The sequence below is a fragment of the Microcebus murinus genome, chromosome 11 (assembly GCF_040939455.1).
Source record: "Microcebus murinus isolate Inina chromosome 11, M.murinus_Inina_mat1.0, whole genome shotgun sequence".
NCBI lineage: Eukaryota > Metazoa > Chordata > Mammalia > Primates > Cheirogaleidae > Microcebus > Microcebus murinus.
In genome coordinates this window covers 50,552,574-50,577,876 of record NC_134114.1, presented here as the reverse complement: position 1 = coordinate 50,577,876, position 25,303 = coordinate 50,552,574, and the positions used below count along the sequence as shown (strand labels likewise).

The 25,303-nt window shown below is 42.3% G+C and overlaps 1 protein-coding gene across 3 annotated transcripts in view; it reads right to left on the bottom strand.

The window, feature by feature from the left end:
• Positions 1 to 22,594, bottom strand: part of OCLN (occludin) — a 60,203-nt gene extending 37,609 nt beyond the window's left edge. The window contains exons 1-4 of one of the 3 annotated variants that reach the window (XM_012783150.3): positions 22,417 to 22,594; positions 9,491 to 9,607; positions 4,682 to 5,360; positions 839 to 1,000 (exon numbers count right to left, since the gene is read on the bottom strand). In XM_012783150.3, coding sequence (XP_012638604.1) covers positions 839 to 1,000; positions 4,682 to 5,360; positions 9,491 to 9,540 — 891 coding nt within the window. In that variant the 5' untranslated portion in view covers positions 9,541 to 9,607; positions 22,417 to 22,594. Of the gene's footprint in view, positions 1 to 838; positions 1,001 to 4,681; positions 5,361 to 9,490; positions 9,608 to 9,963; positions 10,235 to 22,204; positions 22,293 to 22,416 lie in introns of those variants that run through there. The other 2 variants (XM_012783142.3, XM_012783161.3) reach the window with 2 other exon arrangements.
• Between the last annotated feature and the right edge of the window lie 2,709 nt (positions 22,595 to 25,303).

The window sequence follows — 25,303 nt, the reverse complement described above, 5'->3', positions numbered from 1 at the left end:
CAACTCTAAAATGGGCTAATAGTGGTACCTAACTTTAAGCATGTTCTGAGGATCAGGTCAAGTATTGCTTGAGATCAGGAGTTCGAAACCAGCCTGAGCAAGAGCAAGACACCGTCTCTACTATAAATAGAAAGAAATTAATTGGCCAACTAATATACATACAAAAAAATTAGCTGGGCATGGTGGTGCATGCCTGTGGTCCCAGCTACTCTGGAGGCTGAGGCAATAGGATTGCTTGAGCCCAGGAGTTTAAGGTTGCTGTGAGCTAGGCTGATGCCACAGCACTCACTCTAGCCTGGGCAACAAAGCGAGACTCTGTCTCTCTCTTTCTCTCTATATAAATACATACATACATACATACATAAAATATAATAATAAAATAAAAAGGGCAATAAAGTCCCTGCCTATTTAAACTATGTTAGAATAAGGAGAAAGAAAAGACGACCTTAAAAACAAAACAAACAAACAAAACAAAATGATGAGCAGAAAAATCAAAGAGGATAGAGGGAAGGAGCTGGTTTTCTTTGCCAAGGCCAAGTTCTTTTTTGAATGATTTATCTGAGATGCCATTTCTTTTCAGAACCTAGATCCACTCCTTGAAAATGGAAATCTGGTTTTTACCTTGTAGTAAAACAGTTCCCACTTATCCCACCCTCTACTTCTGAGTTCAAACTAAAGCAACAATGTTTGCAACACATACAGACAATATTTTTCCCCCCATGGTCATCCTTTTGGCAGACACAGACAATAATTCTAAGAAGAAAGTTTAACACTAAAAATGTACAGACAGAAACTTGGGACTTTAATAAAAGATTGAAAGTTTTTTTTTAATACTTACCCACTCCTCGACATTAGGGGGCTGCTCATCATAAATGTGTTCCTTGTCCCACAAAATATTGGACTTGTCATACCGGTCCATCTTTCTTCGAGTTTTCACAGCAAAGAAAATTATTAAAGCAAAAGCCACAATAACCAAGAAACCCAGTACGATGGCAATGGCCTAAAAAGAGCATAGAGATATTGACATAATTAGACTTTAGTTGCTTAATCACATTCCACCTTCTACAAATTATTAAAACGCTTATCTACTTAAGGCCCTACTAAATATCTGTCATTTAACTGATATAAAACTGAAACAAACAGATTTTAGACATATCATAAAACCTAATCCACCCCAACTGGGCTAAGGCCAGGAAAACAGATGCACACGTAACATAATACTTGACCTGATCCTCAGAACATGCTTAAAGTTAGGTACCACCATCACCCCATTTTAGAGTTGTAGAAAACTGGTTCCAAAGCTTATACACTTTAAAAACTATGGCTTGTGCCATACTATTATAAACAGATGAGGATGGCCAATAAATTAACTTAACCATTGGTATATTTCTAAAGTGCTTGAAAAAGTCTATCAACAAAAGTAGCATTAAAATAGAAAATTATGCTTCTAATCTTGTTCATAACAGTATTCTGCTTAGCATGCTTAGCAAATCTGTTTACAATGAATGTAAATTTTAGTTCATAGATATCTTAAACGATGAAGACATGTATCTAACCAAACTATAAATTGGTGCAAATGGACTAATGATTCATTTGGTTTGGCAGATTTATTTGTTTCAGGAGTTTTCTGTACTTACTAGGAAGGGCCCTGTGACAAGGACACTTCCTACTCTTGACAATTCTCCCAGCATCTGATAGGTATAGTAAGTGGTACGTTGGCCTAGGAGGCACTTGAACTTGAGGCAGGTACCAAGCCTCCACCCTGGATGTCTGCTAATGGGTAAAAGGAAGCTCTCCTTCCTGCTGTCTGACAGTGACATCCCTTTTTGAAAGAATACAGGTTTCAAGTAATCAGAGGACTAAGAGGGATGCAGGGTATGGTACAATAAGCACACAAACTCTCAGTCCCTATTTACCACGGGTGAACGGTCTGAATGGTAACAAGAATTCTGAAAATCTGAATCTCCAGGGAAAACCTTCAGTCTTCAGAAACATCAGAGACAGTTATTAGAGGTCTAACCTCAAAAAAGTGACTCATTCAGGTAAAAGAATGGGAATTCCTGAGTCAATGTAAGAAGCAAAACAAGGGAAAAACCCGGGCGCGGTGGCTCACGCCTGTAATCCTAGCACTCTGGGAGGCTGAGGCGGGCGGATTGCTCAAGGTCAGGAGTTCGAAACCAGCCTGAGCAAGAGCAAGACCCCGTCTCTACTATAAATAGAAAGAAATTAAGTGGCCAACTAATATATATATAAAATTAGCCGGGCATGGTGGCGCATGCCTGTAGTCCCAGCTACTCGGGAGGCTGAGACAGAAGGATTGCTTGAGCCCAGGAGTTTGAGGTTGCTGTGAGCTAGGCTGATGCCACAGCACTCACTCTAGCCTGGTCAATAAGCGAGACTCTGTCTCAAAAAAAAAAAAAACAAGGGAAAAAAGATTAGTAACTCAGAAATGTTTCAGTTGTTAATATAATTAGGATGACTCATGGTTACTAAAGGTAGGTTTTTTTCTCAACCCCACCCACACATTTGAATCTCCTGCACAGCTTTTAAAAGCACTGACCTTTGTCTAAAAGCTTGGAATGTATGTATGAATTAATGGAATACATAAATAAATAAAAACACTGACTTAACACTCCAAAAACTACAAAACACCTTTGGAAGAAGTTAAAGACCTACATAAATTGAGAGACATCCTTATGTTCCTGGGTTAGAAGACTTTAATTATAAAGATGACACTACCCCCCAAATTGACTTACAAATTCAACACAACACTTCAAAGTTCTAACTGGCTTTTTTGCAGAAATGGATAAGCTGATCCTAAAATTCATATGGAAATTCAAGGAACCCAGATTCTAGCCAAAGCAGTTTTGAAGAACAAAGTTGGAGAACTCTCACTCTACTACTTCAAAACTTACTACAACACTACAGTAAACATGATAGTATGATACTAGCATAAGAAAAGAAATATAGATTAATGGAATTGAAAGTTCAGAAATAAATGTTCACATTTATGATCAATTCATTTTTGACAAAGGCATGAAGAAAATTTAATGGAGAAATAGTCCTTTACCAAATAATACTAAGACAATTGCATATCCACATGCAAAAACTTTTGGATCCCTTCCTTACACCATACCCAAAATTAACTCAAAATGTATCATGGACCTAACTGTAAGAGCTAATATTATAAAACTCTTAGAAAACATGGGAGTAAATCTTTGTGACCCTGAATTAGGCAAATCATTCTTAGATATGACACCAAAAGCACAAGCAACAAAAGATTAAATTGGACATCAAAACTAAAACTTTTTGTGCAAAGGACACTATCAAGAAAGCAAAAAGAGAATGAGAAAACAAGAAGAAATATTTGTAAATAATATTTGATGAGGGACTTATATCTAGATATATAAAGAATTCTTACAACTCAATAAGAAAAAAGCCCAATTTAAAAATAGGCTAAGATTCTGAATAACCATTTATCCAAAGATGATAAAGAAATGGCCAATAAGTACATGAAAAGATGCTCAATATCATTAGCTATCAAGGAAATGCAAATCAAAACCACAATGAAAGGCCAGGAGCGGTGGCTCATGCCTATAATCCTAGCACTCTGGGAGGCTGAAACAGGAGGATCACTCAAGGTGAGGAGTTCGAAACCAGCCTGAGCAAGAGCAAGACCCCAACTCTACTAATAATAGAAAGAAATTAATTGGCCAACTAAAAATATATGCAAAAAATCAGCCGGGTATGGTGGCGCATGCCTGTAGTCCCAGCTACTTGGAAGGCTGAGGCAGTAGGATTGCTTGGGCCCAGGAGTTTGAGGTTGCTGTGAGCTAGGCTGATGCCATGGCACTCTAGCCCAGGCAACAGAGTGAGACTCTGTCTCAAAAAAAAAAACAGAGAATAATAAGAGTTATTGTCTTGTGAGGTAATGATGTGAAAAAATTGGAACCTTCCTGCATTTCTCGTGGGCATGTAAAATGGTGTAAATTCTTTAGAAAAGTCTAGCAGTTCCTCAAAGGTTTAAACAGAGTCACCAAATGACCCAGCAATTCTACCCCAAGGTATAAACCCAATTCGAGAGATACTAAAACATAGGTTCATATACAAACTTGTACACAAATGTGCATAGCATTATTCATAAAAGCCAGTGTGGAAACACCCAAATATCCACCAACTGATAAATAGCATGTGGTATATCCATACATTGGAATATTAGTTAGCAATAAACAGGCATGAAAGACTGTTACATGAATAAACCTTAAAACCATTATACTAAGTGAAAGAAGTCAATCACAAAAGACCATGTGTGATTCCATTTATAGGAAGTACCCAGAGAATAGGCAAATATATAGAGGCAGGATTCATGGTTGCCTAGGGCTAGGGAGAGTAAGGGAAATGAGAACTGACTGTTAATAGGTACAAGTTTCTTTCTGGAATAGTGAAAGTGTTCTAAAATTGATTATGGTGATGGGTTCACAATTCTGTGAATATACTAAAAACCACTGAACTGTTCTTATTATATCTTAAAAATGACACTCAGCCCCTCCCCCAGATTCTAATTTAATTAGAAGTGGGGCCTTGGCATCAATATTTTTAAAAACTTCCCAGAGTGATTCTATTACATATCCCAAGGTGAGAACCAAGGAGAGGACGAAGAAAACCAAAACAGCACTCATACCTCCTGGGGATCCACCACACAGTAGTGATACAAATATTGATCCACGTAGATTCCAGTAGTCACAGGCGTATAAAACTGGTTGCAGAGGGCATAGATCTGTGAACCATATATAGACCCAGAAGCCTGGGCAGTTGGGTTGACTCCCATTATATAGACAATTGTGGAAATAAATACCATGATGCCCAGGACAGCACTCACTATTATCACAATCAAGTAGTATCTTCTTGTTCTGGACATGTCAGATCTTATAACACTGGTAACAAATATCACCAATGTAGCAACGAAGCAAAAGGCAGTCATGGCCAACAGGAAGCCCTTTGCTGCTCTTGGATCCGTATAGCTTCCATAGCCGTAACCATAGCCATAGCCATAACCATAGCCACTTCCGTAGCCACCAAAGCTACTTCCTCCATAAGGGTAGTTTATACCACCACCTAGTAAGGAAGTTCCATAGCCTCTGTCCCAGGCAAGTGTGGAGGCAACGCAGGCAAAGATGGCAATGCACATCACGATAATGAGCATAGACAGAATCCGAATCACTCCTGGAGGAGAGGTCCATTTGTAGAAGTGAAGGATTTCATCTTCTGGGTAAAAAGAATATGCTGGCTGAGAAAGCATTGGTCGAACATGCATCTCTCCACCATACATGTCATTGCTTGGTGCATAATGATTTGGTTTGCTGAAATGCATATGAAAACAACTTCGTGTTAGCACTTTTTGGTGGCAAGCAAAGAGAACATATAAAGTATTTGCAATAATTTAAAAAAAATATTGGTAAATGAAACTATTATTACTGAAATGAAATTATTATCACTGAAAGTAAAGGTATCTGTGTATGGAATCACCCAGAGGGCTTGTTAAAACATTTATTGACACCAGCCCCAGAGCTGCTGACTCTGCAGGTCTGGGGTAGGACAAGTTTCCAGGTAATGCTGATGCTAGTGGTCTAGAAAACATATACTAAGAATGACTGCTCCTGGGCTGGGCTCACACCTGTAATTCTAACACTCTGGGAGGCCGAGGCAGGAGGATCGCTTGAGGTCAGGAGTTCAAGACCAGCCTGAGCAAGAGGGAGACCCTGTCTCTACTAAAAACAGAAAAAATTAGCCAGGCATGGTGGCACACACCTACAGTCCCAGAGATTCGGGAGACTAAGGTTCACTTGAGGATCACTTGAGCCCAGGAGTTTCAGGTTGCAGTGAGCTATGATGATGCCACTGCACTCTACCTGGGGTGACAAAGCAAGACTCTGTCAGATTCTATCTCAAAAAAAAAAAAAAAGAATGGCTACTCTAGTACAATATGGAGCAAAGGTTCTCAAAATTCGCTCCATGTTAGGATCACCTAGGTAAGGTACAAAAATGTTCTGATGAAGCACACCATATCAGTTAAATAACAATCCCTGGGGATGGGATCCAGGCAGTTTTAGAACAACAGTGTCAACCTTTTTGCCTGTGTGGCACGAGACCTGTATATTCAAACATATAGCACCCACACTGGCCTTTCAGGGTCATACACAATTCCTGGCTACCTGACTCTCCTACTTAAGAAAGGACATTCATTCACTTAATTCATCTGACAGCTACTTTCTGGAATTGCCAGGCTGATGTGTGTTGGGCACTGTGCTAGGCAGTGAGGTACAACAATGAACAGGATAGTGTCATTTTAGTCTCTATACAATGAGTAAGACACTAACCAAATCCCTACATTATCTATATTACTTTCATGGCAAGAGCTACAAAGTAAACCAAATGTGCAATGAGAGCTCATCAGGGTAATGTCTAATTGGATCTTGAATCCTTTATAAAAAATGCTTTGCAGGCGGGGCACAGTGGCTCACGCCTGTAATCCTAGCACTCTGGGAGGCCAAGGCAGGAGGATTGCTCGAGGTCAGGAGTTCAAGACCAGCCTGAACAAGAGGGAGAACCCCTCTCTACTAAAAATAGTAAAAATTAGTCGGGCATGGTGGTGCATGCCTGTAGTCCCAGCTACTAGGAGGCTGAGGCAGGAGGATCGCTTGAGCCCAAGAGTTTGAATTTGCTGTGAGCTAGGCTGACCCCACGGCACTCTAGCCTGGCCAACAAAGTGAGATTCTGTCTCGAAGTGCTTTGCAAATCCCAGTAATTTAATCATAAGCATACTGCTTGTGACAGACACATTGATGTATCTAAGAACTATGGGCCCTGGAGAGGCAAAATTGACCCCAGCCCCTTTTATTTTCGCCATCATTTCCACAGATGACCTTCCTCACACCCAAACGAGGCATCTCACTACTGGCTACTGCTGACCATGAGAATTCATAGAAATTATCTCATTATATGCGTATGAAAACAAAAAGGAAGTGGAGAAACTAGAGGGAACACTGATAAATTGGTCTTTGTAAATGTCAAGCATGGAAATTCCACAACCCATTCTACTCAGACATTTAGGTTGTCTCTCTTTGGGGGTATTGCAGACAGCGTAATGCTAAACATCCTTGAATGCGTGTTCTGGTACAAAAAGCATTTATTTTTCTACAGTATATACCCAGGAGTGGAATCTGTAGGTTATAGATTTTTATATCTGCAATGCTATTAGACAGTGTCAAACTGTTTTCCAAAGTGATGGTACCAGATATATTACCCTCAACAGTGTAAAAGTTCACAGCAGGCCAGGCGTGGTGGCTCATGACTGTAATCCTAGCACTCTGGTAGGCCGAGGCAGGTGGATCGCTCAAGGTCAGGAGTTCGAAACCAGCCTGAGCAAGAACCAGACCCCGTCTCTACTATAAATAGAAAGAAATTAATTGGCCAACTAAAAATATATAGAAAAAATTAGCCAGGAATGGTGGCTCATGCCTGTAGTCTCAGATACTTGGGAGGCTGAGGCAGAAGGATTGCTTGAGCCCAGGAGTTTGAGGTTGCTGTGAGCTAGGCTGATGCCACGGCACTCTAGCCTGGGCAACAGGGAGAGACTCTGTCTCAAAAAAAAAAAAAAAAAAAAAAAAAAAGTTCACAAAAGCATTGCTTATGGTAACCCAAAACTGGACGTAGTCCAAATGTCCACCTACAGTGGAATAGGTAACTAATATATCCATACAATGGAATACTACAGAGCTGTGCTGTCCAATATGGCAGCCACTAGCGACATGGGTCTATTGAGCACTTGAAATGCCATGAGTCCAAACTGTGATGTGCTATTTAATGTGTAAAATATAGTGGATTTCAAAGACATAATATGAAAAAAGAATGTAAAGTATCTCATGAATCATTTTTGTATCACATGTTAAAATAATATTTTAGATTCACTGGTTAAGTGAAATATATTATTAAAATTAATTTCTCCCGTTATTTTGATGTGGTTACAAGAAAACATAAAATTAAAAATATGGCTCAAATTATATTTCTATAGTGCTGTTATGAAGCAAAAAATGATGAACTATGAATATATTTAGTTACATGATAAACCTTAGAGGTAATGCTGAAAGAAAAAAGAATACATATAGCATTATTATAGTCATATAAAGTTTAAAAATAAGTAAAACTAGGCCGGGCGCGGTGGCTCACGCCTGTAATCCTAGCACTTTGGGAGGCCGAGGCGGGCGGATCGCTCAAGGTCAGGAGTTCGAAACCAGCCTGAGCGAGACCCCGTCTCTACCAAAAAAATAGAAAGAAATTAATTGACCAACTAAAAATATATATACAAAAAATTAGCCGGGCATGGTGGCGCATGCCTGTAGTCCCAGCTACTCGGGAGGCTGAGGCAGGAGGATCGCTGAGCCCAGGAGATTGAGGTTGCTGTGAGCTAGGCTGATGCCACGGCACTCACTCTAGCCTGGGCAACAAAGTGAGACTCTGTCTCAAAAAAAAAAAAAAATAAATAAGTAAAACTAAACTGAATTGTTTAGGATATATAAGTGGTAAAATAATAAAGAAAAGCAATTAATAACCATATGTCAGGACAGTGGTTTCCAGGGGAAAGGAGAGGAAACAGGGAAGGAGTTTGAGGTTATTGTTTCTTGACCAGCGTGATGACTGTATAGATGTTTGCTTTGTCTTTATTCATCATCTTCTAAATGTGTTCTGTGCCATTTTCTATAGGTATGTTATAGTTCATCATTATTTACAAAAACAACATAAGTAACAAGTTAATTAGGAGCACTCCTCAATTACTATATTCTCCAGCATATAAAAAATATGTTGTCATAACATGTGTCATACATGTTTAGGAATCAGTAAATGCCTTTAGATGGCCATTAGCAACATATTGTCAATTTTTAAAAAAGCTTTATTTAATAGATATAATCATACAGCATACAATTTACCCATTTAGAATGGACAGTTCAGTAGTTTTTAGTATATTCACAGAGTTGTACAACCATCACCACAGTTAATTTTAGAGCATTTTCTGCTGATACACAGGTTTCCTTGGAGGGTGATGAAAATGCTGTTGTTTTTTTTAATTGACAATATGTTGCTAGTGGTCATCTAAATAAGGCATTTATATGGAAGTTTCATACCATTTGTGAAGAGCAAAACAGAATAAATATACACACAAACATAAACCCAGACAATCTCTTGAAGCAAACAATAGAAGCATGTGACAGCAGTTACCTTTGCAGAGAAAAACTGTCATCCTGGAAGTTAATAGTAAGAGGGAAACTCACTTTTCACTGCATACCCTTTAGCACAATTTAAATTTACAAGTACACATACTATTTTACTTTTAAAAGCACATAAACATTTAATAGATGAAAGTTTCTACCATACACATTTTTTTACATATGACAGACTTTAAAGAAAGAAAATAACTAAAGAATTATTTACTTACAATTCATCAGGGTTATAAGGAGGTGGACTTTCCAAAGGCCTTGATGACATGGCTGATGTCGATGGTCACCTGATGTTCAGGATGAGCAATCCCCAGCAGCTCCCAAGATAAGCCAATCTAAGCAACAAATGTAGGGTAATGGCGTTACTACTGAGCTCAGAGTTTCCTTGCATCACAAAGAAAACTAATGATACCAATCTCCAAGTAACCACTCAATACATAAGTATTTCCTTTATCCTTTCCATTGTTATTTTTACATATTGGACCATTAATTCCTTGAGCACAGGAAATCAATGAGCATAAGAATTATTCAGCCTGGGCCAGGCTCGGTGGCTTATGCCTGTAATTCTAGCACTCTGGGAGGACAAGGCGAGAGGATGGCTTGAGGTCAGGATTTCTGAGACTGCCTGGGCAACAGTGAGAACCCATCTCTACTAAAAATAGAAAATTGGTCAGGCGTGGTTGTTGTGTACCTGTAGATCCAGCTTCTCAGAGGCTAAGGCAAGAGAATCAGTTAACCCCAGGAGTTTGAGGTTACTGTGAGTTAGGCCGACACCACAGCACTCTAGCCCAGGTAACAAAGCGAGACTCTGTCTCCAAAAAAAAAAAACAAAAAGTTATTCAGCCTGGAATTCCTCATTGTACCTCACATCAAGTCCTACACATCCCTGGCATACAAGTATTTTTTAGACTTGAAATTTTAAGTTATAATAATGATAATTTCACAGGCCGGGCGAGGTGGCTCAGGCCTGTAATCCTAGCACTCTGGGAGGCCAAGGCGGGCAGATTGCTCGAGGTCAGGAGTTCAAAACCAGCCTGAGCAAGAGCAAGACCCCATCTATCCTATAAATAGAAAGAAAATAATTGGCCGACTAACATATATATAGAAAAAGTTAGCCAGGCATGATGGCTCATGCCTGTAGTCCCAGCTACTGGGGAGACTGAGGCAGCAGGATGCTTGAGCCCAGGAGTTTGAGGTTGCTGTGAGCTAGGCTGACACCATGGCATTCACTCTAGCCTGGGCAACAAAGCGAGACTCTGTCACAAAAAAAAATAATAATGATAATTTCACAAATTGTTATTTTATAGCATAGGTATAAATTATATTTTTAAAGTCACTTCAAAGAACAAAGACATGTAAAGAAAATATATTTATTATTTCACATTACTTCTGAAAGTTTTATGTAAAATGAGAAAGCATATTAAAATACACATACAGTAGTGTCTATCTCTAGCACATACCAGGCCCTTCAATGTTAACTAACACAATCTAACTGGTGAAAAAGTATGCCTCTATCATTAAAAATTATTACAAATGAGGCCAGGCACGGTGGCTCAGGCCTATAATCCTAGCACTCTGGGAGTCCGAGGCGGGTGGATTGCTAGAGGTGAGGAGTTCAAAACCAGCCTGAGCATGACCCCGTCTCTACCAAAAATAGAAATAAATTAATTGACCAACTAAAAATATATATACAAAAAATTAGCCTGACACGGTGGCGCATGCCTGTAGTCCCATCTACTCGGGAGGTTGAGGCAGGAGGATTGCTTGAGCCCAGGAGTTTGAGGTTGCTGTGAGCTAGGCTGACGCCACAGCACTCACTCTAGCCTGGGCAACAAAGTGAGACTCTGTCTCAAAAACAAAAAAAAATTATTACAAATGTATCCATGAATGGTAGGATTGTAGACATTTTATCCCCTTATCCCCTTTTCCAAGTCTTCAAAATTGAGCATACATTTTACAAAAGGGGAAAAACTTGCACACACATTGTATTAATGAGTTCTTTCCTGAGAGAAAAGAAGAGTGAGTGATTTTGCTCTAAAACTCCCCAGAGCAGAAGTCCCTAAACATCTGAGAGGAAACCACAGGTGGGGAACCTGCGGCCTTCTGATTTCAAGATTGTTATTTTTTAAGCACCAAAGGAGGCAAGAAAACGTTCGTCTTTCTCTGCTGCGCCCCTTTTAATAAAAGGATTTGTTCTGTAAAATTTGGATTCAGTCAAAAGGCCGTATTTTTAAGGGCCTAAAAGGCCACAGGTTCCCCACCGGACATAGTTCTTGGGAAAGTCACACACAAAGAAAACAGCAACAACTTCAGGCATCATTTAAGGCTGAACTACACGATGAAGAGTCCCAAGAGGATACGTGGGGAAGACTTAAAGGAGGAACAGCCAAAAGCTGGGGTCCCAGAATGAAGGAAGGGCATCCAGGCTGGTCTGGTGCTGATACACATGTGACTGGCTTATGGGACAATGAGGAGACCCGAGGGGAACGTATTGGAACGCTGTAATCTCCTAAAATAAGGCTATGGTGAGGATATAGAGGACTCCGAAAGTCTAGTGGGAGCTTCTCATCTCATTCAGGTGGAAACAGAAAGCTAGTTCGAGGTTCTCAGCAAGGAAAATATAATAAATAAGTTTGACCAGATTTGAAGCTCAAAGTGAACAGAGTAAAAAAGAGCACGTGGTCCAGCAGCAGCACACCCTGGTGTGAGGTGACCACAGAGGACTAGCTCAGGGCCCAGGAAAGGGGAAGGAAACTAATGTTCATCAAATATCTACCCATGTGCCAGGTGCTTTACATAAAATTCTCATTTCATCCTCAAAACAAACCTCTGTGGTTGATTAGCAACTTTACAGATGCAAAGAGGGTCACAAAGAGATGTGAAGTAATATGCTCAAGGTCATATGGAGGCCAGTGTGTCACTGAGACGTAACTTGAACCCAAAAGATCTCGTGTCCTTTCCACTATCACAACTTTAAAACATGAGTTCTACTTGGGATACACTAGCTTTTGTATGGCGTGGACATCTGGTGTTAATATCCACGAGGGAGTGAGCTGGAAGTCATCTGTCCCTAAGTCCACAGGTGGATCCATGGGCACTGAGAGCTCTCTAGGAAAAAGACAGTCTTAGCCAGATGTGGTAAATATACAATCCCAAAACTAAAAAGGTTTATTCTGGAAAATCCAGTGTTGGAGACTCTGGCAAGGTACTTCACCACATTAACTACAGCACATTATGCCTCTCCTGTTAGCTATGTTGAAATGATAGGTAGTCAGCAAGGGATTCCGGGCCTCCTAGGGACGAAAGTGGGTGTCTTGGTGCCTTGGTGCAATTGCCCCACCTGGGAAGAAGGACAAGGGTGGGCCCCAGGCTCCCATCTTGGTCTTGTCCCACCTTAATCTTGCTCTGAGCTACTGCTACACCTGGGGGAGGAGGGAAAATCCTATGAATCTGCCAATCAGAACTTAGCACACCAGCTGCAAAAGAATGCAGAGGACTCTCTAGCCCACAGGCCAAGCCGTATTGGTACCATGGAGTCTGGAAATTGAACTAGAACAACCCGCAGGCGTAGTTAGACTCAAGTCATGCAGTGGCTCACGTCTGTAATCCTAGCACTCTGAGAGGCCAAGGCGGGAGGATTGCTCGAGGTCAGTAGTTTGAAACCAGCTGGAGCAAGAGTGAGACCCCATCTCTACTATAAATAGAAAGAAATTAATTGACCAACTAATATATGTAGAAAAAATTAGCCGGGCATGGTGGCGTATGCCTGTAGTCCCAGCTACTCGGGAGGCTGAGGCAGTAGGATTGCTTGAGCCCAGGAGTTTGAGGTTGCTGTGAGCTAAGCTGATGCCACGGCACTCACTCTAGCCTGGGCAACAAAGTGAGACTCTGTCTCAAAAAAAAAAAAAAAAAAGTCATGCAATTCCCAAGTGTCCAATCAGAATGGTTCCATGGGGACCTCTGAACTATAAAACAAGACACAGACCATAACTAGGCCCTTTTTGCCCCTTCCTTTTGCTCTTCCTTTGCTGTGACAATGGGTCTGGCTGTCATATGTTGTGTACGTATCATGCTCTGTAAACCTGCATCTTGCTCTTGCTCTATAATCCTTTCTCTCCTCAATAAATCTCATTTTCATGCTTGCCTAACTTTGGTACATCTGGTCACTCTTTGGTCATGAGCACACTAACAACCAACATTTCAGGCTGGGCGCGATGGCTCACGCCTGTAATGCTAGCACTCTGGGAGGCTGAGGCGGGTGGATCATTTGAGCTCAGGAATTTGAGACTAGCCTGAGCAAGAGCAAGACCCCGTCTCTACTAAAAATACAAAGAAATTAATTGGACAACTAAACATATATAGAAAAAATTAGCCAGGCATGGTGGTGCATGCCTGTAGTCCCAGCTACTCGGGAGGCTGAGGCAGGAAGATCACTTGAGTCCAAGAGTTTGAGGTTGCTGTGAGGTAGGCTGATACCACGGCACTCTAGCCAGGATAACAGAGTTAAGACTCTGTCTCAAAAATAATAATAATAATAAAAAAAAAAACCCAACATTTCAGATTCAAATCTGACAGAACCAGCAATAAATTCTTTCACTGATTATACCAGTGATTAGCAAAAAAGGGAACTTTGAGATCCACTGATGGTTAATTCCACATAAGCAGGAAGTTTTGCCTATGTTGTTCACTGATTAAAACAAGGCCTGGCACAGGGTACATGAGCAAATATTTGTTGAATGTTTACATTTATCAGATGGGACCATGGATATTTTTGCCTGCAAAATCTCTTATGCTTTCAGGTTGAAGGTAACGGTAGAGTATCAGGTATTACCCCTGAATGACACTTGAGCAACGTCTATAATCTGAGTATATTAAAGTGTCTAATTAATTTTTTTCCTTTTCTAATGAGGCCTATGCAATCATACATTACTATGTTAAGAACAGAAAATCAATTCAAATCAATTAATTTTATTCTTTAAAATTAATGACAACTCTCTTCCACATCATTAAGGTCAATTCCCAATCTCTCAGAATTAAACCGTGCCCAACTGTATATATTAGATAAAACCTTAAAGGTGAAAATATATTGAATGGTAGTAACATCAACACAATTGGCAAAATTTTTCAATCAATGAGGGAAGACAACTTCTCTACATTATTTTTTAAAAACCACTTTATTAAAGCACAACATACAGAATAGTGGGACTGCAAACTAGTACAACCTCTATGGGAAGTAATATGGGGATACCTCAAACAGCTATAAGCGGAACTACCATTTGATTCAGCAATCCCATTACTGGGCATCTACCTAAAAGAACAAAAGACATTCTATAAAAAAGACATCTGGTGCTATGCGCACCAACTGGGGGATGGACACACTTGAAGCTCTGACTTGAGGGAGGGAAGGGCAACATATGTAACCTTAACATTTGTACCCCCATAATATGCTGAAAAAAATAAATAAAAATAAGACATCTGCAATAGAATGTTTATAGCAGCACAATTCACAACTGCAAAGATATGGAAACAAACCAAGTGCCCATGATATACACAAGTGGATTAATAAAATGTGGTATATGTATACCATGGTGTTCTACTCAGCCACAAAAAACAATGGTGATCTAGCATTGCTTGTATTATCCTGGATAGAGCTAGAGTCCGTTCTACTAAGTAAAGTATCACAAGAATGGAAAAACAAGCACCACATGTACTCATTATCAAATTGGTATTAACTGATCAACACTTAACTGCACATGTAGTAATAATATTCATCGGGTGTCAGGCAAGTGGGGAGGGGATGGGTATATTCACCCCTAATGGGTGCGGTGCTCACCGACTGGGGATGGAAACGCTTGAGGCTCTGACTCTGGTGGGGCAAAGGCAATATACATAAACTAAACATTTGTACCTCTGTGATATGCTGAAATAAAAAAATAAAAAACATACGGAAGAGCACAAAAATGTAAGTGTACACAGCCCTGTAATTGGCACCCAAGTCTCTATATTCAAATGGTGAAATATACACATAAATTTAAGCCCAAGATGTTATAGATGCTACAGAAGGGTAAAAGTTAAGATTGTCTTCCTAATTGATGCTCAAAAAAAGAACATTAAGAAAACCTGAATTTAAACACTATTAAATGTGGCTCCCCATTTCTGAAGCTGAATGTCAAATAGTGACAAATACTGACCTCGGAGGACCTTCTATACCTACGACTCATTCATTCAAGACTGTCCCCAAAATTCCAGGCTCAGTATCAGTTTCTGAAAACTCTAAATTAATTCAGACAGGCTGAAGTTGTCAAAAATTCAAACAAAATCTCTTTTCAAATTGCTATTTCCAGGATTCAGAGTTATTAAGTCTCCCCAGTAGCAGAGATTTTACACTGAAGCAAATAATTTTAGAAAGCTCATTAAGAACAAGTCAGGCTACACCAACTTCATTTCCTTTTGAAAGAGAAGGTTACCAGACTGATGGATGAAGGGAATGTAGAGGGAAAGAATCCTGGGAATCTTGAGTACCTTCTCCTGGCATGGTTGAGCAGATTTCCAAGGAGCTGAACAATGGCACTCAATTACCACAAAAGAATGGACTATTTACATCCAGCCGGTGGGAGGTCTCCAGTTAACCACAGGCAAGGTGGAAGAGACAAGCTTATCCAGATTTGCAGCTAACCAAATACTGGAAAGGATTACTAACCCACTGGCTAGAAGTCCACCAACACTAATCAAGATCTCTGTCGGGTCAGAATGGTGAGTTAAAACCAACCTAGTGGATTTAACAGCCCCACTTACTAGCTCACAACCTGACACAAGTTCCTCATCTTCTCCGAGCCTTAGTGCCCTTCACTGTCAAAGGGAAGAATAATCCAGGCCTTTGGCCTGGGCTACGTAAGATAATGTCTTAAAGAAAATAAGCAAATGCATTCGCAGTAAGGTGGTTATATGGAAGGTGAGAAATTTCAGTGTTTAGACACTTGTAGGTATATTATATCCATTTTCGAATAGAGTTGGCCCTATCTGAGGGTTCTTCAACCAACCTCAGACAGAAAATATTTGAGGGGAAAAAACAAGAAAGGATGATACAACAACAAAAAATACAATTTTTAAAAATATATATTAAGCCAGTCTGTTGCATAAAAAAAAAAACAAAAAATAAAAATGTAACAATTTACATGGCATTTACATTCAGTATTATAAGTAATCTAGAGATGATTTAAAGTATATGAGAGGATATAGGTTACAGCAAATATTATGCCATCTTACATCAGGGACTAGAGCATGCTCAGATTATAGCTGTTTGTTGTAAAAAAGTACATTTTCTTGGCAAGAATTTCAACAAAAGCTAAAAAGCTATCCCAAACTTAGGCCGTATTTACAGGAATAGTGCTCAGATCTAGGATGGATACAGTAATTAAACAGAAACAAAACCTGAAATTTGTAGATCACATTCTAAACCAGGTACCTCTCCAAGAGGGTGACTAAAAATGTTAAGGATCTAGAAAAACCAAGTTGTAAGACAAACAATTGGAGAAACATGAAATGTGTGACCTGGAGAACTGAACATTAGAAGGACCAGGCTGGTAGCCTTGAAGTATCTGAAGTCTTTGTTGTCCTAGAAATGGTTAAAAAAAAAACCCATACCAAAACCCATAGGGTCCGATTTCATCTCAATGTTAGGAAGTCTCTCCCTCACCCAGACCCTGCACCCTCTCCAAAAATAACAAACAATTTGAGCTCATGACATTTATGCAAAGCTTAAGTTATTTAATATTTTTTGGGAGACTGGACTGGAGGACTTCTAAGTTCTCTTTCAAGGCAGAGTCTGACTGTGCTCAGCAACATTAACAATATCTGGTTAATATATATGTGTTGAGTGAATATAAATATAAAATGAGTGAAGAGGCCACTAGATTTGGCCTAAGAGATCCCTTGTTCATCTTCACAAACCTGTGCCAAGAAGAGTGACAAGGAAAGAAGTCAGACAGCTGAGTCAGGGGCAAAAGGGAAGCAGCAGATCCTTGCTGAATATGTTAAGCTGAAAACCAACATGTTAAAATATAAAAAATGTTTCCCCCTTGAAAATGTCTAATGAACAAAAGCTGTCTTAATAGAAAACCAAGCTAAGATGAAAAAAAGTATAAAAATGCTTTGTCCTCAAATTATTCTTTAAAGAAAACTGTCAATAAGTGAAAAATAAACTTTATTATATTTGAACAGAGTCTGTTCCTTTTACATCCCATGCAGCAATTGTCATTTGCCTTTAAAAAGTTTAAGTTGTTCATGATATTGAATGATTCTGTTTATAGGCACATCATTAGTAAATTGCCTCAAATTTTGAAATTAAGCAGATCTTGTAATAGACTAGCTGTGTCAGAAATTACTTTTGTGTGTGTGTGAGACAGGGTCTCCCTCTGTTGCTTGCGCTAGCTAGAGTGCAGTGGTGTCATTATAACTCACTGCAATCTCAAACTCCCAGGCTCAAACTATCCTCCTGCCTCAGCCTCCTGAGTAGCTGGGGCTACAGCTGTGTGCCACCATGCCCACCTAATTTTTCTATTTTTTGTAGAGATGAGGTTTCATTATGTTGCTCAGGTTGATCTTAAACTTCTGAGTTCAAAGGATCCTCCCACCTCATCCTCCCCAAATACTAGGATTACTGGTGTGAGCCACCAAGCTCAGCCAAATTTTAGGCTGGGCATGGCGGCTCACGCCTGTAATCCTAGCACTTTGGGAGGCTGAGGCAGGTGGATCCTTTGAGCTCAAGAGTTCGAGACTAGCCTGAGCAAGAGTGAGATGCTGTCTCTACTAAAAAACAGAAAGAAATTAGCTGGACAACTAAATATATATATATATAAAATTAGCTGGGCATGGTGGCACATGCCTGTAGTCCCAGCTACTTGGGAGGTTGAAGCAGGAGGATCACTTGAGCCCAGGAGTTTGAGGTTGTTGTGAGCTAGGCTGATGCCACAGCACTGTGGCCCGGGCAACAGAGTGTTTTTTTTTTTTAAATAAAAAAAATTGTGACCTGGCTCAGGCCTGTAATCCTAGCACTCTGGGAGGCCAAGGCAGGCAAATTGCTCAAGGTCAGGAGTTCAAAACCAGCCAGAGCAAGAGCAAGACCTTGTCTCTACTATAAATAAAAAAGAAATTAATTGGCCAACTAATATACATAGAAAAAATTAGCCGGGCATGGTGGTGCATGCCTGTAGTCCCAGCTACTCGGGAGGCTGAGGCAGGAGGATCACTTGAGCCCAGGAGTTTGAGGCTGCTGTGAGCTATGCTGATGCCACGGCACTCACTCTAGCCTGGCAACAAAGTGAGACTCTGTCTCAAAAAAAAAATTGCATTTTAAATAAGCTCTCAGATGATTTTTAAACACATCACATATTTGAGAATCACTGTTTACAATGAAGGTATCAATCCATGAAGGGTATTGATCTTGCAGGAGTCTAGAAAGCCCAGATCTCTACACAGCAGGCACCTGCTGTTCAGGTCTCAGATCAAATGTTATCTCTTCAGAGATGCCCTCACAGTTGCTCACTCCATCACAGCAATTTTTTTTTCCTTTTAATTCTTGGAGCAGGGCAGGGGAGCAGACAGGTACTTTGCAGCCCTGCACCCCGAAAGCCCAGGAAACCACAAAGTCCCTGTCTGCTCCCCTGCCCCCCTCAACATCACAGCAGATTTGTTTTATTTTCAGATTAAATGTCCCCCTCATACCTAAAATTGTTATTTTTTCTTTCTTTTTCAGTGCTACCATCTCCACCCCATCTGGAATGCCAGCTTCACAAGCACTCAGATGTCTGTCTTGACCATGACCTATCCCTGGTCCCTGGAACAAAGTGATGTTCAATCAGCACTTAATATTAATAAAACCAACAGTCCATATCGGAGGTGGGATTTCAGTCCAGCAGTGAAGGCCTTGAAGTTTTCCATATAATTAACACCCAGTAAGTGTGTTTTTTTCCAAGTTCAGCTCAGCAAAAGTAATTAAGTGCTTAAGCAGGGGTCCTCAAACTTTTTAAACAGGGGGCCAGTTCACTGTCCCTCAGACCATTGGAGGGCCGGACTATAGTGTAAAAAAAACTATGAACAAATTCCTATGCATGCTGCACATATCTTATTTTGAAGTAAAAAACACACAGGCAAAAACACCAGCATGTGGCCCACGGGCTGCAGTGTGAGGAAGCCTGGCTTAGAGTGTGAGGGAAAGGGGAAAAAAGTACAAACAATATAGGCATCACTTGGGAGCTTATTTAAAAGGCAGAATCTGCTGGGTGAGGCGGCTCACGCTCGTAATCCTAGCACTCTGGGAGGCCAAGACAGGAGGATAACTTGACCTCAGGAGTTTGAGAACAGCCTGAGCAAGAGTGAGACCCTGCCTCTGCCAAAAATAGAAAAAATTAGTCAGGCATGGTAGCACCTGCCTAGAGTTCCAGCTACTGAGGAGGCTGAGGCAGGAGGATCACTTGAGCCCAGGAGTTTGAGGTTGCAGCAAGCTATGATCACACCACTGCACTCTAGCTCAGGCAACACGGAGAGAAAAAAGTAAAGAAAGAAAAGAAAACTTCCCTCTGTCAGGTTTCCAAGATGGTGAAAGATATTGTATGGTTAATTTATGTGATAAAAAGTAACCTTTTATCAGTGTGAAAATGCAGTAACCCAACATTATCTTTAGAAGAAAACAGGAATTTTACCGCATCAAGCAAGATACGGGAAAACTTATTACCAGGCTATGGGGACTGGTCCACAGTAGAGAAACCCACAAAAATTCCCCAAATCTGGTTATGGTGCTGGAATATCAAGGACTACCGTTTCTGATATAATTTCCCTGATTAGCTCAACAGTTTGCAAGCCAGCCCATCTGCAATGTGTTTCCCCCATAAGCGTTCACTCATTTTTAAAATCGAGTTCTATAGTCAAAGTTTATGTTGGGTGACCTAAAAAAAGAAAAGAAAATCGAGTTCTAATAAGATCTGCCTTTTAGTGTTGTTGGTATTATTAAATGATAAAAAATACAAAATGCTTTTAGCACAGTGCCTCATATATATAAGGGACTGCCCATTATTTCTCTAGATAGACTGGAAGCTGCAGAAAGGTAGAGAATCTGTTTTACCTCACTTCCTAGCCTCCTCTCCATCTCCTAACAAAGGAGGCATCTAATTAATAAACACAAAACTACAAAAGAAAAAAAAAGGTTGCGTTGTCCGAAGTGAAATCTATTCTTCAGGCCCCATCATTTAAAATGTCTATTTTATTTTATTTTTTGAGACAAAGTCTCACTCTGTTGCCCTGGCTAGAGTGCCGTGCGTGGTGTCAGCCTAGCTCACAGCAACCTCAAACTCCTGGGCTCAAGCAATCCTCCTGCCTCAGCCTCCCCAGTAGCTGGGACTACAGGCATGTGCCACCCACCGTGCCGGGCTAATTTTTTCTATTTTTTTAGTTGTTTGGCTAATTTCTTTCTATTTATAGTAGGAGACGGGGTCTCTCTCTTGCTCAGGCTGGTCTGGAACTCCTGAGCTCGAGCAATCCTCCAGCCTCAGCCTCCCAGAGTGTTGGCATTACAGGCGTGAGCCACTGTGCCCAGCCTAAAATGTCTATTTTAAAGCACCACTAAGAAAATAAAGATTCGCGTGTACAGTGCAAAAGCACAACTGTTACACTTGGGAATGCGTGCTGTGAGAACCTACCTCCGTCTGGAACGAACTAGCTTTCGATCCCAGCAGGAATCATCAGAACTGCCTTAATGGGAAGCGTTTCTGTTTTCCAGGGATCCCAATAATGCACCTGTTGTGTGCGTGAGGGCCACACATGGACCTGCCTGGAGAGCTGCCTCCTCCCCGCCCCGGGTAACTCCCAAGTGGGCGGTTTGCCCGGCGAGCCCCGGTCCCGCCCGAGGATGCCACGGCTTCTCGTCGGACTCGGCCGCTGCGCCGGGGACGCGAGGGGCCCGAGCCGCCCCAGCCCGCGGCGCAGAGGCCATTTTGTCCCGCGAGCCCCCGCCCCGCGCGCACCTTCCCCGGCGACGCGCGGGCGGGCCGGCCCTGGGGGTCTGAATCCCCGCGGCCGGCCGGTGCGGGTCCCGGCGTCCGCGCGCCCCTCGACGCCCAGGGGCAGCCCGGGCAGGGCGCGCCCCGGCCGGCCGAGCAGGCACCGCCCGGAGGCAGGTCCGCCCACCTGTCGGCGGCCTTTTCGGTCACGGATGAGAATGCGAAGCGCGAGCAGCTTCCCTCGAAGTCCAGCCTCACTCGAAATTAGCTGCCCGCCCCCCGGCTTAAGTCGACGCGGGTCAACACTACTCGCACTAAGTGGATTCAAAGCAGCCAGTGTGGCCTGCACCGTGACTCCAGGAATATTTCACAGGTTAAATCTAGCCACTCCCGGTCCCCAGGATACCCAAAGGGGTGTGTGGGGGCGAAAATGATGAGGTCCCCCTGGATCCAAGCCTCCCCGGGCAGCGACCGGCTCAAGTGCCCCCGCGCTCGGGATAGGACCCCCAGGACGCGGGCGCAGCAATCCCCTCCTGGAGGACCGCCCAAACGGCAGCCCCGGAGCCGATGGCAGGATTCCCGCAGCTCACAGATCTCCCGCTCCCATAAAAGCGAAAAGTTGTGCGCGACGCCTGGGCACTGGTCGCTTTAAGCCTTTCCCCGAATCAAGCACATCGGCGGCTCCCAGTCGCCCCTCGCCCCGGGGGGCAGCCTCCCCAGTCACCCGGCGCTCCCCTCGGCGGACCGCGCCTCTCGGGCTCCCGCGAGCCCCAGCCTGCAGGCGAAACCGCCACCGAAACCAGCGCCGAGCGTCCTCCGCCCGCGCCTCCCCCACCGGCCACGGGCGCCGCGGGCCCCCCGCAGGGACTCTCCGGCTACCGCGCGCCCCTGGCTCGGCGCCCGACTCGCACCCACTCACCGCAGCTGGGCCCGACTCACCTGGGGCCGCTGGAGCCAAGGAGCGCGCTCACCTGGCCGCGGGCGCGCCAGACGCCGCGCGGACGCCCAGCTAGCAGCCGAGGCTGGGGACTCAGCCCTCCTCCCACCCCCCTTCTCCCCACCCTGGCCGCCCTGCCCCCGGGCATGCGCACCAACTCCAGGCCGGGTGGAGGGGTGCGGGAGGCCGGCCGCCCCGCGCCGGCGAGACCCACCTGCTGCTCCTCGGCGCTCGGCTCGCTCTCCCGGAGTCCTGCCGCCTGCGCCAGAGGAAGCAGGGAGGGGAAAGTGGGCGCTGGCGAGAAGGTGTGGTGTGGCCGGCCTCCTTCCTTAGTGACCCATTCACCTGAAACTCGGATGGGAGGGAGGGACGGAGGGGGAGGAAGGGAGCGGTGGAGGAGGAGGCGGGAGGACTCAGCCCTTCTCCATACACCCTTCCCGCGCGGTGTTAAAGGAACAGCGCTGCGTTCCGGCCCGTGGGGACGGGGCGTCGGGGGGACGCAGAGGAGGGACTCGGGCCACCCGGGGGCGGGAGGGGATCCCGCACCACCTGGAGACGCGCTCCGAGCCCCGCCCGCTTCGGGTATTACCGTGGAGTGTGGGACTGGGGGAGGCGGGGTAAGGTCTAGGGGGGACTGTTTTCCTTCTGAAAGAGAGTCCAAGAGTCCTGCTCCCAAAGTTTGATTAAACTTTTCTTGCAAAATGTCCAAATGTGTTGCTCCAGCGAACGACTTCTGGAAGAATTTCAAGTCATGCGTTAGTTTTGGAGCTATTTCTGAATCTCTGAATTCAGAAAGACAATTGGGGTGGTTCCAATGAAGGTAAACTGCTGTAGATACTGCCGTCAGTCAGTTCGCCATCAAGCAAGCTACAGCGCAAAATACAGTTTACACGTCGCCACTTCAGGGTCCTCTCCTCCCCGCCTCTGCCCCAAATGTACTGTGGTGTGATCGAGAGGCTGCTCTTGGGGGGGATTTAAACTACTTTAATATTCTCCCTCTCAAAAAAAAAAAAAAAAACTTTAGTTCTGGTTGCTGCGTTGTACTTCTCGATCTGGATGCTGGTTCCACAGGAGTGTCCACTTTGTACAATTCACATTCTACATTTAACAAAGTGTACACTTTATGCGTATTTGTTGTATCTCAATTTTTGTTTTTCTCTTTTTACAAATTGTACTCCAGGATGTGACAGTTTTAGTTCGAATTTAACTATCTACATTGAAGGCTAAAATTTAGATTTCTTAAATCCTGCTTCCTTTTGTGTTCCAATCTGGAATGTCAGCATTGCTAATAAATTTCTGTCCAACCCACCCACTTCTTTACCTTTAATTAAGTGGTTAGAGATGTGACTCTCTCATACCTTAGCTCTTAAGGCACAATTCATAATTAAGGAAGTAAAAGCATTATATAAATATGAGGTATTTTAAATGATGACAGCTTTAATAGGTAATTAATTTAATTTATATTTTTTCATGGAAGTTCTCGCTACAATTACTTTAATATGACCACGTAGTTTTTGAATGATGTAGTTTAAATTGGTATTGTTAACACTGGGGAAGTCAGGTTAATCCTCTTAATGTTCGCTGTCAGATTACTGAAATCTGCAAACATTCCACTCGGTTTATAATTAAACAAGGGAACATTTCCTAATACTCTCAGATTTGTAAACACATGTCTATTATTTTATAATGTATTTTGACATGTTCTGAAGAGGAGATCTTAAGAGTTTTTTTCCACTTTACAAAAGAAATAGAGTTCACATACCATAAAATTCACCCTTTTAAAATATACATACAATTCAGTGATTTTTAGTATATTCACAAGGTTGTACAACTATCACCATCATCTAATTCCAGAATGTTTTCATCACCCCAAAAAGAAACCCCATAGCCATTAGTAATCACTCTCCATTGTCCCTCCCCCTCAGCTCCTGGCAACCACTAATGTGGCTCTATCATTTTGCTTATTGTAGACATTTTATATGAATGGATAATACAATATGGGGCCTTTGTGCCTGTCTTTCACTTAGCATAAGGTTTTCAAAGTTCATCCATGATGTAGCATGTACCAAGTACTTCATTCCTTTTTATGGCTGAATATTCCATTGTATGAATATACACTTGGTTTATTCATTCATCAGGTGATGGACATTTGTGTTTTATTCCTTTTTGGCTATTAGAATAATGGCACTGTGTACATTCATGTATAAGTTTTTGTGTGGACAAATGTTTTCAATTCTCTTGAGCAAATTAGGTTTTTTAATTAAACTTTTTAAAATCATCTATATCATGTTATTTTTCTTATTCCCACCCTAAATCTAAACCCAAAGGCATGTAATGTTGGGTGGAAGGTTAGTTCTCATTATTTATTTGCTTTCCTAATTCATCCCTTCAACAACTTCTTTTTTTGTTTGTTTGTTTTTTGCAAGGGGGTCTCCCTATGTTGCCCTGCTGGTCTGGAACTCCTGGCCTCAATCGACCTTCCCACCTCAGCCTCCCAAGTAGCTGGGATTACAAGCAAAAGCCACTGTGCCCAGTGTTTCAACAACTGTTTTCTGAGTGTCTGCTGTGTGGACGGTGGTAAATAAAACCCCCCAAACCTTGTGTTATTGAAACTTACTTTCTAGTTACTGCAGAATTCATCCATATAGAATAATAGAATTTATTTTTAATTTTTTTTAGACTAGTCAAGTGCAGTAGTGAGGAGGGGGGAAAGTAGTAGAACAAGGAGTTCAATCTGTAACTGACTGTGAACAATCACGTGAGATAACTCACTACCTTCGGACCAGCCAAGAATAATAGAATTTATTAAATTAAACGATATGAAATTGGCAATAGTTGATCTTTTTTTTTTTTTTTTTTTTTTTTTTTTTTGAGACAGAGTCTCGCTTTGTTGCCCAGGCTAGAGTGAGTGCTGTGGCGTCAGCCTAGCTCACAGCAACCTCAAACTCCTGGGCTCGAGTGATCCTTCTGCCTCAGCCTCCCGGGTAGCTGGGACTACAGGCATGCGCCACCATGCCCAGCTAATTTTTTATATATATATCAGTTGGCCAATTAATTTCTTTCTATTTATAGTAGAGACGGGGTCTCGCTCTTGCTCAGGC